This window comes from Mauremys reevesii, linkage group 1, assembly GCF_016161935.1.
Source record: "Mauremys reevesii isolate NIE-2019 linkage group 1, ASM1616193v1, whole genome shotgun sequence".
In the NCBI taxonomy this organism is placed as follows: Eukaryota; Metazoa; Chordata; order Testudines; family Geoemydidae; genus Mauremys; species Mauremys reevesii.
In genome coordinates, this window is record NC_052623.1 from 114,960,638 (window position 1) to 114,978,383 (window position 17,746).

Below are 17,746 nucleotides of genomic sequence, written 5' to 3' on the forward strand. Positions count from 1 at the left end.
CTACTGTTGAGTTAGTTCTGGAACTTTTATTTTGAACAATACACTAACCAACCATTTTTCATTTTTCCTTCCTATCCCTACCTGGATATTTATACCATCACAGCATGTAATGCATCATGTTTTTGCACTCGTCTTCAGAACAGGTATGTTTGCATGGGGGCAGTGGGGAGAAGTGTTTTTACAATGTGATAACGAACACAAATTGCAAAATCCTGGTATAACCAAGGTAAGTAGTAATTGCACCATAGTGTTCACCCTGACCAGCTAAACTGAGAAATAACTACATCTTGCCATGTCTAAACCAGGACTTTGCAGTTTTTGTGAGCTGTCAAGTTGTAAGGGCACACATTTTTCCCTAGTGTAGACATACCCAACAAGCGGATTCCTGTTCTCAGTTACTAATTGGAAGCAGCAATAGCCAATCAATTTTCAGGGTTTCTTAATCCCCTCTGCAGGTCTGCCCATCCACAAGCTGCTCTGACTAGATGCTTTACAACCACAAGGTCACTGCAGTAGCTCCTGAAGTTTTTCATCAGCTAAAATGAATAGCTGATGACTCAAAAGGGGGGGGGCAGAAGAGGACATATTTCACCTATGCAGTCATTGAGGGGCTGGTCTATCTCAAAGACAGACTCACTCTGAAAATAGAAACAGAAAGAGGGAGCCCTTAGGGCAGTCCAGCCTCAATGCAGCTACCTGACCTCCTCATGAGCCCAAAGACTCTTTGCAGCAGAAGCAGAGTGCAATACAAACGAGAGAACAACTAGAATCATCACATAGACTGCATGGTTCTGACTCTTCAGACAGGACCTTTGTATCCAATGCCTACCTAGGCATTAATACCCTGTGGGATTAGGTGCCTCTCGGGCAGGGTAGTTCTACATAGAGACCTCTCTGGATCAAGTCCAGGTCCCAAATACAGCCTTTTGGTCTCCATTCTCTAGCTCATGGCTCAACAGTCTCAGCTTCTTCTCACTGCTGTCTGTGCACACATACTCCCATCACTATTCCTGCCTTTACCTCTCCCTTTCAGTCAGTGCTTTCTCTTGCCTCACTATTACCACTCCAGCTCATCAGGCTCCCCTTGGCATAGTATCTGGTCTTCCAAGCCTTTGCTCATGCCACTACTGACTCAATCCTCTGTCCTTCCCATTTCAGGGGTCTCCATACGTGCAGGTCTCACTTCACCTGGGACTCTTAGTCCCTACTGCCCCACTCACTCCATGCCAGCTCCTCCCTCTCCAGCCCCTTGTCATAGCCTTGCCAGAGTTAGTTTGTCCAGGATAACTCTCCTTTCCAGGACCCTGACAAGGACCACGGGCTTGAGGAAGAAGAATTTCTTTCTTCAGATGAAGAATCAGCAAGATCAGATTAGAAAGGGAAGGAGCACACCTCCTTACTACCACACAAGACAGTCTCTCCATCAGAGGAGCATGGGTTTTCCTCCAATTTCTAAAGGAAGGCTTCAAAGCTTAAAGAAGTTCCAAAAAGTTTAAATTCCAGTTTCAATAATTTCTTTTTTCATTTAAATCAAGAGATTTCCCTACTTTCTGCCCTAAATCCTGACATTTGAGAAGTGGCAGAGTGTACACTATTAAGATTTTACACTGAGTCTTTTAAGTTGAAATGCCTTCTATGAGAGGTTCCATAAATGGAGCTGTATATGTCCAAAACCACCTTGATGGATTAAGAAATTAGTTCAGGGAGCTTTGAGAATATTATTTGTTTTGCAGTAAGTGCCTGGAGACTGCAGCCAAGGTCATGGTCCCATTGTGGTAGACGCTGTACAAAAAAAATAGGAAGAGCTCGTCCTTGGTCCAAAGAGCTTAAAATCTGAATAGATGAGACAAAGAGTTGGAGAAATGATGTATTATCCCCATTTTATAGATTGGAAACTGAGGTAGAGATTGAATGACATGTGATCTTGGGCAAAAGAAGTCTGTCAGAGCTGGCTTCTGAAACCAGATCTCTTGAGTTCTACCTCAGTGCTTTAAACAACAAATGTATCCTCTCTCCTTTACAAGATTTCCAATATCCCAAGGTGCAAATGTGTACTCCTCTTGAGAAATAGCCATCTCCCTGGAAGAGAAAGCTGAAGTTGTCACCAGGGAGCTCGCAGGACAGTAGTGTGGTCTTCCTTACACTTTTTCATGAAGCACTGTAGATTGATTCTTTGTTCTACTCATGTTGCTTTAGGTATCAGAGTGCTGAAGCAATTGTATCTGTTTAAGTCATACAGTTCATGTGTCTCCCATCCATTCGATATGTTATTTATCTAACCTTCTGTGACTGCTGTTCAGATTTTATCCATTTTGAGCAGGAGCATGAACTTTACCTGACTGGATGTCTGCATACTTTCACTCCAGTTTGGAATGAAACACACAAAGATAACGCTTTCCTCCACATTAAAAAAAAAAGATAGCAAGAGAAACACTAACGTGAAGAATAGTAGGCATCCTGATTTGTCTAAAGCAGTGGTTCTCAACCTATTTACCATTGTGGGCCGCATATGCAGCTCTCTCTGTTTTATGTGGACCCATCCACACAACATATATACTACCTTTATGTAGGGTGACCAGACGTCCCGATAAAATCGGGACCGTCCCGATATTTAGGTGTTTGTCCCACGTCCCAACTGATCTTTGGTCGGGACGCAATTTGTCCCAATATTTTGCTCCACCAGCAGCACTCAGCTTTTTTTTTTTCCCCCTCCCACCTCCTCCGCCGGCAGCACTCAGCTTTTTTTTTTTTTTTTTTTTTTTTTTTTGCTCTGCCGGTGGACACTCCCCCTGACCTCCCAAAGTTTGCCCCGATATTTTCTCCCTCTCATCTGGTCACCCTACCTTTAAGGCCCTGAGGATGGCACATGGGCCGCAGCTGTGTGCTGACTGGGCCACAAGTGGCCTTTGGGCTGAGAACCACTGGTCTAGAGAGGAAAGCAGTCTAATCTTTACTAGCTAAATGTTAGAGTTCAGTTTACTAACTGAAAAGTTTCTTAACTCGGAACATATGTTAGAAGTTTTTAAAAGTATATCAGAACAAGTAGCACAGTAGAGCTTTGGAAATCTGACGGAAGTTCAAGGAAGGACAAAAGACTCCAAACAGACCTTCAGATTGTTTGATTTCGAATGCCAACAATCAGTGACTTGGGGGACCATATGCCCCTCTGTTTTAGATTGTAGTATCTGTACAAAGATTTACCGTTACCAGATAAAATTCTCTATTTTAAGTAACCCTGCCTTTGTATCTCTGTGCAGTGGAGTCACTAAATAAATAGGCAGTAATTTTCTTGGGAATAGGATTTGTTCATAGAAGTGCAGCTATTACTTTATGGGCTTGATCCAAAGTCTATTGAAGTCAATTTAAAGCAGAAGTGGGCAAACTTTTTGGCCCAAGGGTCACATCTGGGTATGGAAATTGTATGGCGGGTCATGAATGCTCACAAAATTGGGGTTGGGGTGCAGGAGGGGGTGAGGGCTCTGTCTGGAGGTGTGGGCTCTGGGGTGGGGCTCGGGATGAGGGCTTGGGGTGTAGGAGGCTTCTCCAGGCTGGGACCAAGTGGTTCAGAGGGCAGGAGGGGGATCAGGGTTGGGGCAAGGGTGGTGTGGGCTCTCGTGGGGGGGGCAGAAATGAGGAGTTCAGGGTGTAGGTGGAGGGTCCAGGCTGGGGCAGGAGGGATGAAGGCTTCAGATGGAGGTGCAGGCTCTGGGATGGGGTTGGGAAATGAGGGGTTTGCGGTGCAGAAGGGTACTCCAGGCTGGGACTGAGGGGTTTGGAGGGTGGGAGAGGGATCAGGGCTGGGGCAGGGGGTTGAGGGTGCAGGCTCCAGGCGGCACTTACTTCAAGCAGCTCCTGAAAGCAGCAGCATGTCCCCCCTCCAGCTCCTCCGTGGAGACGCAGTCAGGCAGCTCCGCATGCTGCCCCGTCTGCAAGCACCGCCCCTGCAGCTCCCATTGGCCGCAGTTCCCAGGCAATGGGAGCTGCAGATGGGGCAGCTCCTGCAGATGGGGCAGCATGCAGAGCCCCTTGGCTGTCCCTAAACGTAGGAGTTGCAGGTGGGACATACAGCTGCTTCCAGGAGCTGCGGCACACATGAGCAGAGCTGCCCCCAACCCCGCTTGGCGGCTGGAGTGCTGGAGCGTGGGAGCAGGACAAGCCCCAGACCACTCCCCAGCGGGAGCTCAAGGGCCAGATTAAATCGACTGGTGGCCCAGATGTGGCCCACGGGCCAGAGTTTGCCCACCCCTGATTTAAAGACTTCAGCCGGTTTCAGTGGACTCTGGATCAGGCCCTAGAAGAATTAGCATAGTATAAAGTACCCAAGAGGAAACTAAATACAGGTTTAGTCAAAATTCCACACCCACAGAATAGACTTAGAAGCTATGGTTTCCACATCCTTCACCCAGTATGTTCTTTCATAGTTAGCACTTTTTATTAATATGTGGTTAAAAAAATGCTACATGCTGTACATACAATACGGCTTAGAGCTATAAAGGGAACCATAACTCAGATCCCTGGCTTTTTTGTATGTAAAATCAGTGGATAAAATTGATTTTTAAAATTTTAAAATATATACATTTTTCTTTTTAAATATAAACCTATTTAAAATGTAATTTTAAATTATAACAACTATGTTAAGGCATAAACTTAATATAATTTATTAAATATTTAATTTAAACGATTTAAGTGGTATGTGTTTTCTGCTAAAGTTGCCAAAGAAGTCAAACCACTGAATGGTAGAAGTCACTAGGTAAGCACCTAGATCAGAGTTTGTTGCTAAACCAGCTTTTGACAGCAGTAGCTTCTTCTGCAGGTGAAGCGACAATATTTTCTTCATTTCAGTTTACTCAGCTAATTCTGTTCAATGACTAGTTCATTCAAAGTTAAGAAGCTGATTGCGAGCTGAAAAAGCAGGGAAGCTTGAACATAAACAAGCTGTGAAAGATCATCCCTACCAGCTCTAAAATCCTGAGGGACGTGACGATCAGAAACCATTAGTTCAGTTCATATTCAACTATCTAAAAAACTTCAGTTAGCTTTAAATGCAAAACGTATTTTCGTAAGCTATATCTCTTATGCACCCAGCCTATTTAAGCTAGGCTTATGTAATTATTAAAAAAGCTGTTGTGTAATTTTATTGCATTTCCATCCAAACAGAGCTCAACACAACTCATGAGTAAATAAGAAATGCATCATTTACCATTTATTAACATATTAAAAAATGTAAAGATTAAGAATCTGAATAAATGTATTTTAAGCTATGTACACGCTTAAATAAATATGTATAGATATGTGTCCGCCTAGCAAAAAATACCAAATTTAGTGAAAAGGCTATATTTAGTTACAAGTCAACATATTTTAATAGTTACTAATCAATGAGAATCAACCTTTTCTTCAGGAAAGTACAACTGCAAAACAAGGTTAAAATCAATTACTGTATTTCAATCCATGTTTCCTGCTTGCTGATTTAAATCATGATTAAATGCAGTGATTTAATTTGCTTTGATTTAAATCAATGCACCCTGTGTAAAATATCAGATCATAACTGTGCCGTTTTGAGGTCTTTTTCCCTTTTTTTTTTAAAATAATAAAAAGAATTCAGTGACTGCATGCTGAAATAATTATACTGAGGAGAAGAAGTGTCTTGGTAGGTAGATAGATAGATTCACTCTATATGCACACTAAGCATGACTGCATACTGCATTTGTACAGCATAGTCTCACTTTTTTGGTAACTATTTCTTCACACTCCCCTCCACAAACTTAGCAAAGCACGCATTCCTCATTGAGAACTACAAATTTACTAAGCTGGAACACTGTTGTTTACAATAAAGATAATGTATGATTTTGTCCAACTGTTGAAAAAAGAATCAAGACTATTAAAACAAACCATCTAAAACTTAAAAATAAAAAGTAACGTTGCAAGGGTAATGAAAAAATGTCTGTGCTCCTAAAACAGTGGTTTTCAACCGGGGGGGCCCACAGACTGTCCAAGGGATCTGTGAAAGGTGGTTGTTACAATGGTTTTCAACCTGTGGTCTGCAGACCTCCGGGAGTCCAAAGACTATGTCTAAGATTTCCAAAGGGGTCCGCACCTCCATTTGAAATCTTTTAGGGGTCGACAAATAAAGTTTGGGGGAAAAAAAAAGCCTGTCCTAAAACAAATACATTTTGACATTTATATGACTGATTGAAAGAGTTTTAAATCTCCTCCCACCTCCCAGAAGTGGCCGGCATGTCTCTGAAGCTGGGGGCGTGGAGCAGGGGGCTCCATGCACAGCCCCTGCCAGCAGGCACTGCCTCTGCAGCTCCCATTGGCTGCAATTCCTGGCCAATGGGAACTGTGGAGTCGGTGTTCGGGCAGAGTGTGGCGACCCCTGCCCCTCGCCAGGTGCCACAGGGACGTGCTGGCCGCTGCCAGGAGAGACGCCGAGCAAGGGCAGGTAAGGAGCCTGCCTTAGCCCCACTGCACTGCCAGACTTTTAGCGGCCTAATATACCTTTGAGATAGAGCCCGATTCTGAGAGACTCCTGGCGAAACCGGGAGGGTTGTCAACCCTACTAACCTCCCAAGCACCCACTTGCCATGTGGACCCTGCTGCTGCACAGTAACCTAGTGCACTTTGACCTATACTTGTTTGAAACAGGAGAAAATCACAGATCTCTACAGAACCGTTAGTGAATGGCAGCAGGGTCCAGGCAGCCACTTAGTGCATGGCAGATTAAATCAGGTACAGAATGCCCCCAGTTTGCTTTGCACTAAGTGGCCATATAGACAAGCCCTGAAGCAGATAAATTGAGTGCTACTGAGTTTACTGCACATCGAGTTTTCAAACATGACACTACAAACAGAAGTCTTGTCTACTTTGCATGGACACTGAAAAAATCTCATGGGACTTTGCACAAGTAAGGGTTTGCCCTGATGTTCTGGGTGAAATTTCTCCTTCCCCTACCACTCTTATATTGTGTGACCCATTAGCTATTGCCCCCTACTCCAAAGGTGGTAGTATTTTAGTGATGCTACATGCAGATACTTTTTACAGTATTTTGGGATTTTTTTTTAGATTAAAGGCTTGTAATGGCAGCACTCACCTTGAGTGCCTCCTTGAGGCTGGGTGTGGTACTGTAATCTTTTTCCTCCTCCTGGCACCCCCTGTAGGTTGCTGACCTCACTAGGTGGGGGCCTTCAGTGGCTCAGTCCTCTGGCCAAGTCACAGTCAAAATGGATAAACCCCTTTCAGGGAAGGGAAAGTCAAACAAACTGTCTGCCCTCACCAGGGTCTTCAGCCACATCGCTAGGCCCCACCCTTCATTCTGGCTTCTAAAGAAACCTTGTCCCCTTCTTGGGATTTAGGCCACTTTGCTAATGGCCAGTGGGGGAACCCAGAGTCACCCACAACTCCAGGTTCCAACCTAGGGATCTTGCATACTGCTGTATTCCCTGGGCCTCTTCTCTCCTGCTCCCTTTACCTTCACCTATTACCTTAGGGTTAAACTTGACAGGTCCTCACTCCCAGGTCTAGTAAATACATCCAGTTAAGCTCCTTTGGCCAGAGAAGAGCACCCTTTCTTGCCCCTCTGGTCCCAGCCAGGAATTGACCAGCTAAAGCCCTGCAGTTGCTTTTATCTGAGCCTGCTGGGCTCTGACTAGCTGCTTCCACAAGGCCTCTCTAGGCAGGCTGGGAGGACCCATCTCTGCTGCTCCTTCCTGGGGCGGGGTGTAGTAAGACCCAAGCCCCTCCATCAGGGGTCCACAAAAGGCCAGTACATCCCATCACAAAGTCCTACATAAAATCACGTGATTATAAATGATGCTGCTAACTTTAACATAATGCTGTAATACTTATTGTATATTTTGATTAAACTGTAATAATCTGCATTCTCCATCAATTTATTTGTATTTCATAGACTCCGATATAGCATGTAATATATAGGAGAGAAAAAACATACCACAAAAGGAAAAAAAGGTATATCAAATCACAATCATTACTGCCCATTCTAAGACCTGAATTCATATAGCTGCTTATAGTTCGATGAACATGGGAAATCCTGAAGGATTACAACTGCAATGAAAATAGGCATTTTATAAACACATACCTATGATGGAATCCCTTCGGAAAACATCTCTATCAAAAATGTAAAATGACAGGTGACGAAAACTCCGAGGAATTTCACAGTAAAAGTCTTCTCCATAGAAGGGGCTGGGGAAATAAGAAGAGTTAGTATTAGTATCTCAAAGTAGCAAGTTTGTTTTCATTTCGTACCCTGAATGTTGACTACACTTGCCTTTGTTAGGCTGCATCTGTGTGTATGCACTAAGCTACATCTCCAGGCACTATACCACTTTGATTTATTCCATTATATATTAAATGCCCTGCCACGCTCCTGCCTAGAAACAGCCCAGACAGGTCGCCGCTTGTGGGCAGCCACTCGAGATGAGCGACCTCCGGATTCGGCACCCTGCACCCCTTCCCGTGCCCCAAGCCCCCACTCAAACTCCCTCCCTAAACCCACACTCCACACACCCTCCAGCACCCCAACCTCCTGCCAGCCCCATGCCAACCAGACTATAAACTGGACTTTCAAGGAAGATCAGAAATGCCGGTTTATAGAGCTTTCCAGTTAGCGAAGTGCCGGATAAAACAGCTTTTACTGCATAAAACAAGAGGCAGACAGAAGGGTGAGCAAAAGTAACAGTGCACGTTAAATCGGCTCTTTGAATTAATTTAAAATGAAAACCTCACATCCAACTCCTCCACATTCTCCAAACAAAAATCTCAAATCCAAAACTGATTAAGACAATTGGTAGTAACTAAGCCTTTGAGGTGGGTTTGTGATGTTTATTATCTGTTAATACCGAATAGCCATTTCCTCCTGATTATGATATACAGAAGAACGATCTAGCTAGATCAACAGAAAACCAAGTGATTTTTCCTACAGTTAGGCCAAATTGAAGAATGGATAAAAATATTTTTAAACATAAAAATCTGTTTAGAGACTTATGTAGCTTCCCTTGAATCCTACTAGTTTAAACAGAGAAACACCTCAGACTTAACAGCAACGCTTTCAGGTTTTTTCTATCCAATTACATGGTTAAGGAATTGTATATAAGAACTACGAGCATCTATCAACATTATTTGTGCAGTGACAGGTCTATCGTACTAACACAGATTTTTTTACCCCGAGACACTTAAACTCCATCCGCCCAGTCAAATCTACCGAAGCATGAGTCATACTGACAGATGCAGCAAGCACTGCAGATGTAGACTTAAAAATAAATCACTAATTCTAATTAATAGGCTGAAAGCCAGTAGTTTTTTTTTTTTGTTTAAACAGACCTCCCTATTGTCCTGGCTGGGCACAAGACAGAGACAGATTCATTAAAGCTACAGTATAAAAAAAAACCCTTCAACAATATTCTGTTAAAAGATTTAATACTCATCTGAGTTATTAATAGTTCCTTACATTAACTTTCCATTTTTCTTGCATTTTATCAGCATATGTCATTCCCTTGGCTCTGTCAGGACACACATACATTGCTCCTATTATACACAGCAAAAGCATTTTAGGTCACTGCACACCTCTTTTGTTCATACTGCTGCCTAGAACGAAATAAATTCTTAATGGATTTCTATACTCTCTTAATAGAATTTTGGCGCTAGCCAGTAAGCCTCATTCATTATATAGCAAAACATGGTACTAAATATCATTTTTAGTGAGAACATGACACAATGTATTAATGGTTAAAGTCATGCGGTATTATTCAGAATTCAGAAAAAAACAATTTTTAAAAATACATTTATAATAATATATGCTGCAATGTTGAGAAATATGTCCAGGATTAACAAATGAAGCCCATAGTATGGACTAATAGAGCACTACTATAATTAAACATGGATCCCAAAGGAAATTACACTACGTCATTTGGTCCCTCTCCTGCCCAGTCTCCTCTGGATGTCAGCATCTGCTCCCATTTATTGTGTCTCAGCCGCTGAGTATTTCAGAATTGTACTTGCATATACAGCTTCTAACTTCTTTGAGGCTTTGCAAAAGGTGTTGCATACACAATTCTTGGTGTCTCTACTCTTCAGTTGGACAATATTTACTTAGTAACGCCTTAGTTTAAGCAACTTTATAGATGTTAAATATTTACTTTACTCACAGATCGGGTACCTTTCAACAAAGTTTACATGTACTTGCTGCATTGGCACTTTTCCTTGTTAACTATGACAGCATGGCTCTAGTCACTTTTGCCTGTTTTCCCTCTATGAAGAAACCTTATTTGATCTTCAGGAGTGTGATATTGTTTTTACAGATACAAAAGCTTTAAATTTTGCACTAGCACAAACTTTTCTACCAAACTGAGCATTATGAACAGCTCTTCTAGCAGAATGGTTCCTAATGGGGACCATAAGGCCCTAAACCTGCAAACATGTATGCAGTTGACTTCAACAGGACTACTCATGTGCACAAATTTAAGCATGTATGACAGAGTTGGCATGATCAATGCTTAAGCATTAAAGTTCATAGGTTTCTCTGTAGAAATTATGCTTGCTTCTTCTAGATGTGCCAGTAAATCTATCCATAAAGTCTGCCCTTTCCTTCCCATCAAATATTGATACACATAATGGGCTCCACCACAAAAAAGATACTGAAGAGATGATGCTTAGTAAACTGTTAATTATATACGCATTTCTCCATTATGATTCCTAGATTACTGTACCACCTGAAAGTCTGAGAGGTACAAATATACCTAAGAGTCTTTTCCCATATTTATGGCACAGTCCTTAAACTCAGATTAGCATTTGATATTAGTAAAAAAATGTATTCAGGGACAGTAATTAGCCCCCTCCAAATGGAACAGTCAAACCACCATCATTTGAAGCAGTCAAAAATAGAAAACAGAGGAAACAACATATGGAAGTACACTGAACATTTCTGGAGAGTGGCCCAGAGAAAGAAGTCTTTAAAAGCCTGTTTACAATACATGATATTGGAAAAGAGCACAATGAAAGGGCGAAACGCAAAGGAAATGTAGTTAGCTACATTATAACAGAATCCTGTATCCACTACTGGACACGAGACTTACTTGCATGAGTAGTCCCATTGAACTCATTTGTGTGCCTCACAGTAAGCGTTATTCTCACTAGTGGTTGCAGAATAGGGCCCTGATTTTACATTTTTAGAAAACTCTGTTCAGTGCTTTTCCTGGTTGTGGATTTTGCAGACTGGGTTTTACAATATCCAACTCCAATGCATTCAGGTAGTGTCTTTTTCCTATATTGTACTTTTAACTTATAAAAGTAAGCACATTTCTTACACATTGCACGTATTTCCCAATTGATAATTAAGCAGCAAAACTTTAACTGCAAGAAAATGCACATTAAATCTAATCTGATTTTCCCCCTTCCCCTTGAATGGTAGGGTGGCTTTGCAAAAAACAATATCTTCTTTCTGAAGGAATCAAAAGGAACTACACAACTGCTGTGAGCTTCCACTTAAATTGCAAGCTTATCCTTAACGTATCTCTTCAAACAGTGCCCACTTTGTCTCAAGCCTGGACCTGAGGAGCAAGAGGTCACAGCAGTCAAACCCCATGATTTATTTCTCAAGCCAAATTGTCTTGAGCATCAGCCTCAGGGCTCCAGAAACCTTGTTCCAAAAAACAAAAATTGCCTCCCCAAAACAAAAAGGCAATCCACCCTGTTTGCTGCACTAAATGCTTTTATTTGACATAGAAATTAATAAAAAAGTCAGCAGCATCAAATTACATAGCCCACAATGGACTGACAAAGACTTAAAGAACAAATACCAGAATTAGCCCAGCTGAAGATTCAGAGATCTGTCAGAATTTAAATAAGTTCAACTTGAACTTTCAATTTAAAAAAAATTCCCTGGTAGATTAGATCTACTTTCTCATTAGAAGATTTAATTTGGTGAAGAAAATGGGATGGGGGTGTAGTTTCTGAACATCAGAATAAGCATCAATAATTGCAAAAGGAAGGGTTTAAAGTATCAAAATAGCTTCTGATTCTTTTTAAGTCTTGCAATGACTGCCAAGGGGATGGGGCTGTTGGAAACAGATTTGCAGTGACAGAAGCCATGGCATGCCCTCCTTTTTACCTGGCAGTCAGTATGAAATTAGCCTTCTTTAAAGTAGGTTTGAAAATGTTTAAGTTTCAGAAATCCTTTGGCACAGGAGATTGATTTTAAATTCCTTTATATTTTTATTAATTTAACCTGCCTTGGGTTTTATTATAAGGTGTCCCAGATACTTCGAGAGACTGGTGTTCTATACATAGAATAATAGCGCTTTTGAGTCACTAGCCTCACAACTGCCACATCCAGCTGTTGACAGTAACTACTCCATAACTAAGGGTGAAGCTAATATCTCATAAGCAGATTCATTTTGAATACACCTCTGTTGCCATCCCCCCACCCCCATCTGATCTTCCTGATGTTTCACATGCCAATCTCAACTGCTGGAGAAACGTGGTGGAGCAGGAATCTTCAGTGCATGATGTGGGCATGGAATGGGAGTCTGGGGAGGAGGAAGGGTGATTCTGAGGCAGGCAGGAGACTGGGTCAGGGGATGAAAGGGGGGAAATGACAGGAGACTGGAGGGCATGGAGAAAGACAAGGAAAAGCAGAGTCTGTTAAACACTTAACTTTAACATAATGTAGATTTTAAATCTCAAAGTTTTTAATCATGAGAAAAGCTTCCCCTTTTCACCATCTTTTACTCCATATTCCACCCAGGTTTCATCATCTTCCCTTTCCCTCTCTCCCACACACTTGCTAAAGCCCACTGGAGCGAAGCCCTTTGCAAGGCCTCATCAAGGTACAGCAGGACTCCTTTCCTGCAGATCTTTTATGCCAACCTGATTCAGCAAAGTACTTACGCACATGCTTAAGCACTTCCCTCAGTTGGAGACTTGAACCTCTTTCCTCCAATGAGCAACAGCAAAGTCATAAATAAAAACTTCATTAAAAAAATGCAGCGTGATTTTCCTTAAAAAATTATAGTTAACACTGGAGAAATATTATTTTCCTCAAAAAATCTCTGTTTTAGTGCCCAAATGTGAATTAGTCTGGAAATAGTAAAGGAATCCTTCCTGTCCTCTTCCAAATACTACTTCATTCACCCACTCAATTTACAGACAGGTTTCCGATTCAAGATCCTATTTCTGATTATTGCCTAGTCATTTTTTATTTTGGCCTATTAGAGTTGCCAAGTGCCCAGTTTTCGACTGGAATGCCTAGTCGAGAAACAGCTGGCTTCGCGCAGCTCCCGGAAGCGGCCGGCATATCCCTCCAGCTCCTAGGCACAGAGGTGGCCTGGTGGGCTCTGCGCGCTGCCCCTACCCATGGTACCAGCTCCACAGCTCCCATTGGATAGGAGCCATGGCCAATGGGAGTTGTGGGGGCGGTGCCTGTGAACAAGGCAGTGTATAGAGCCTTCTGGCCACCCCTGCACCTAGGAGCCAGAGGGACATGTCGCCACTTCCCGGGAGCCACCGAAGGTATGTGCTGCCTGGAGCCTGCATCCTCTCCTGCACCCCGACCCCATCTGAGCCCTGAGCCCCCTCCTGCCCCCTCCCACACCCCAGACTCCCTCCCAGAGCTCACATCCTTTCTGCACCCCAATCTCCTGGGCCCTAGGCCAGAGACCCCTCCCATACCCTCCAACCAGAGCTCACACCCCCTGCCAGAGCCCTCCCCAGCCCCATCCCAGAGCTCACACCCCCAGCCGGAGCCCTCCCTCCCTCCCACACCCCAATCCCCTGCCCCAGCAAGTGACAGATGGAAGGGGGATGGAGTGAGCGGAGGTCAGGGCTAGGGTGTTCAGTTTTCTGCAATCAGAAAGTTGGTAACTCTACTAAGCATATGTTTTTGCAAATTCCAAGGGAAAGATGTTTAGGAGCTGGACTGGGGTGGGGACGGGGGAGAAGTCAGGTGGAGTGAGCTTAAGCAATGAAAAATTATATAAGAGAAGATCTCTTAACTGTCAATTTTCAAACATTCTGGTGATTTGGGTTTTTTAAAAGATGCAGGATTTTGTAATTACTTATCAGGGTTAGCTAGACTCCACAGAACCATGTTCAACCTTAACTGTAAAAAAAAGTTTTGTTTGAAAAAATACCTATTAAAAATCATCACAATCAATGTAAGGAAGGAACAAAAGTATATTAACTGAATCATAGACTAGAACGACTTCTTCAGTTTCAAATAATGTTGCAAAACCCAGCATTTATTTCTCAACACTTTGGTTTGCAAAAGCAGTCTTGTTCTCATTTTGGCACTGACAGTTCAGTGGATGAAGGGAGAGAGTTGCAACATGAATAATAATGAAACTGCCCAAACCAAACCTCTTTGTATATAGATTTTTCTTCTCCTTTTAAACCTGCCTTTGTACTTGAAAGTAAGGACCATTAACATGCTACAGAGAACTCTGCATCCTCTGACTAGTCCAACTTGTTTAGAAATACTGGATTCATCCTGCTGCATGAACTGAAGACCAGCGTTCACATCACAGTGTGAGATGGAAGAAAAATAAATAGACTGAAGGAGTCTACGAAAGGGTACTTGCCTGTTTCTGAACAATTCAGCATTTGACTTATAAAATGTGCATACATACTCTGCAACATTTCATTAAGAGAGTGATGAGGGGAAAAAAAAAGGATTCTTCAGAATACTTAAGACAGATAACAAGGGAATTGGATGAACTCAAATTCTGACACAGTGTGTGGTTGCTGCTACTATAGAACTATCAGGTGAGGATAGACAAGGTGAGAGTCTGTAGAAGTAGCCAAGAGAGGCCGACAAGGGGTTCTGGGAATCTAAAACATTTGCTAAGAACACCCATACTAGATCTGAAACTCAGAGTTTTGCCAGAATATATACAACTGGAAGCATATGGTTACATAAGAAATACACCTAAAACAAATCCACACAACTTAAGCCATTGTGAAAGTACAGACCCTCTTCTAATATCCATCCACTGCGCATAAGCCATTTTCTCATAAGTAATTGGGCTGAAGGACTTGATAGGTAGTGCTGTGTCATGAATTCAAGCGCATATATACATCAACAAAATCAGAAAATTATTACTGTGTTAACTACATTAGAGCCAGGGTGGAGGGTGGGGAGATTTTAGATACAGATATAGTCTCAATTGGTGTAAAGTAGCCTGGCTCAGCAGAGGTCAATGGAGCTATGCCTACTTACACAAGTGAGGATCTGGCCCATAGTATTGATGTTTCTGCTGGAAAAAGAAGGAATCTTTCTGGAGTGCAAGTTTCTAGGCTTGAACAATTTATAAAGCAAAAGAACACAACTGTGTATTATTTTTCAGCTAGTACCAAATAGAAAGAACAACAACATGATGTTTCTTTAAATTTCCAGTCACTAGGAAAAGGCAAGTGTTAGTAATGGGAGATTCAATCATTAGAAACATAGATAGCTGGGTTTGTGATGACTGGGAAAACTGTATGATAACTTGCCTGCCTGGTGCGAAAGTTGCAGATCTCTCGAGGCATCTGGATAGACTTATGTGTAGTGCTGGGGAGGAGCTGGTGGTTGTGGTACATGTAGGTACCAATGACATAGGGAAGGGTAGGAGAGATGTCCTGGAGGCCAAATTTAGGCTGTTAGGGAAGAGACTGAAATCCAGGACCTCTATGGTGGCATTCTCAGAAATGCTCCCAGTTCCACGCACAGGGCCAGGTAGGCAGGCAGAGCTTCAGAGTCTCAATGTGTGGATGAGGCGATGGTGAAGAGAGGAGGGGTTTAGATTCATTAGGAACTGGGGAAACTTTTGGGATGGGGGGAGCCTATACAGGAAGGATGGGCTCCACCTAAACCAAAGTGGAACCAGACTGTTGGCACTAAACATTAAAAAGGTTGCAGAGCAGTTTTTAAACTAGGAAAGCCGACTGCTGCAGTGGAGCATATGGATCAGACAGAGACTTCTCTTAGAGGAGAGTCTATTGATAGAGATTCTCTAGGTTATACTCAGGAGCAAAGGATGGAAGAGGATAATGTAAGAGCCAGATCAGACGAGAAACATACACATAAAGAATCAGACATATCAGAAAAGGGCAGACAAAAACAGTGACAAGTTTTTAAAGTGCTTGTACGCAAATGCTAGAAGTCTAAATAATAAGATGGGTGAACTAAAGTGCCTCATGATAAAGGAGGATATTGGTATAATAGGCATCACAGAAACATGGTAGACTGAGGACAATCAATGGGACACAATCATTCTGGGGGACAAAATATATCAGAAGGACAGAACAGGTCGTGCAGGAGGTGGGAGTGACACTATATGTGAAAGAAAATGTAGAATCAAATGAAGTAAAAGTCTTAAGTGAATCCACATGTTCCATAGAATCTCTATGGATAGTAATTTCATGCTCTAATAAGACTATAACGTTAGGGATCTATTATCGACCATCTGACCAGGACAGTGACAGTGACTATGAAATGCTAAGGGAGATTAGAGAGGCTATCAAAATGAAGAACTCAATAATAGTGGGAGATTTCAATTATCCCCATATTGACTGGGAACATGTCACCTCAGGATGAAAAGCACAGACAAAATTTCTCGATACTTTAAATGACTGCTTCTTGGAGCAGCTGGTATGGGAACCCACAAGGGTAGAGGCAATTCTTGATTTAGTCCTGAGTGGAGCACAGGATCTGGTCCAAGAGGTAACTGTAACAGGACCGCTTGGAAATAGTGACCATAATATAACAACATTTAACATCCCTGTGGTGGGAAGAACACCTCAACAGCCCAACACTGTGGCATTTAATTTCAGAACGGAGAACTATGCAAAAATGAGGAGGTTAGTTAAACAGAAATTAAAAGGTACAGTCACTAGAGTGAAATCCCTGCAAGCTGCATGGACGCTTTTTAAAGACATGATAATAGAGGCCCAACTTAAATGTATACCCGAAATTAAGAAACACAGTAAAATAATTGAAAAAGAGCCATCGTGGCTTAACAACCATGTAAAAGAAGCAGTGAGAGATAAAAAGGCATGTTTTAAGAAGTGGAAGTCAAATCCTAGTGAGGTAAATAGAAAGGAGCATAAACACTGCCAAGTTAAGTGTAAAAATGTAATAAGAAAAGCCAGAGAGGAGTTTGAAGAACGGCTAGCCAGAAACTCAAAGGGTAACAACAAAATGTTTAAGTACATCAGAAGCAAGAAGACTGCTAAACAACCAGTGGGGCCCCTGGATGATCAAGATACAAAAGGAGCGCTTAAAGACGATAAAGTCATTGCAGAGAAACTAAATGGATTCTTTGCTTCAGTCTTCACGGCTGAGGATGTTAGGGAGATTCCCAAACCTGAGCCGGCTTTTGTAGGTGACAAATCTGAGGAACTGTCACAGAGTGAAGTGTCACTACAGGTGGTTTTGGAATTAACTGATAAACTTAACATTAACAAGTCACCGGGACCAGATGGCATTCCCCCAAGACTTCTGAAAACTCAAATGTGAAACTGTGGAACTATTAACTATGGTTTGTAACCTGTCCTTTAAATCAGCTTCTGTACCCAATGACTGGAAGATAGCTAATGTAACGACAATATTTAAAAAGGGCTCTAGAGGTGATCCCAGCAATTATAGACCGGTAAGTCTAACGTCAGTACTGGGCAAATTAGTTGAAACAATAGTAAAGAATAAAATGGTCAGACACATAGAAGAACGTAAATTGTTGGGCAAAAGTCAACATGGTTT

General features: G+C 42.3%; 1 protein-coding gene across 4 annotated transcripts in view; it reads right to left on the bottom strand.

Moving 5' to 3' along the window:
• Positions 1–17,746, bottom strand: part of RASA3 (RAS p21 protein activator 3) — a 197,384-nt gene that overhangs the window by 108,186 nt on the left and 71,452 nt on the right. For all 4 annotated transcript variants that reach the window (XM_039542281.1, XM_039542294.1, XM_039542303.1 and 1 more), the window contains one exon: positions 8,096–8,199. In XM_039542281.1, the coding sequence (XP_039398215.1) occupies positions 8,096–8,199 (104 nt within the window). The remainder of the gene's footprint in view (positions 1–8,095; positions 8,200–17,746) is intronic.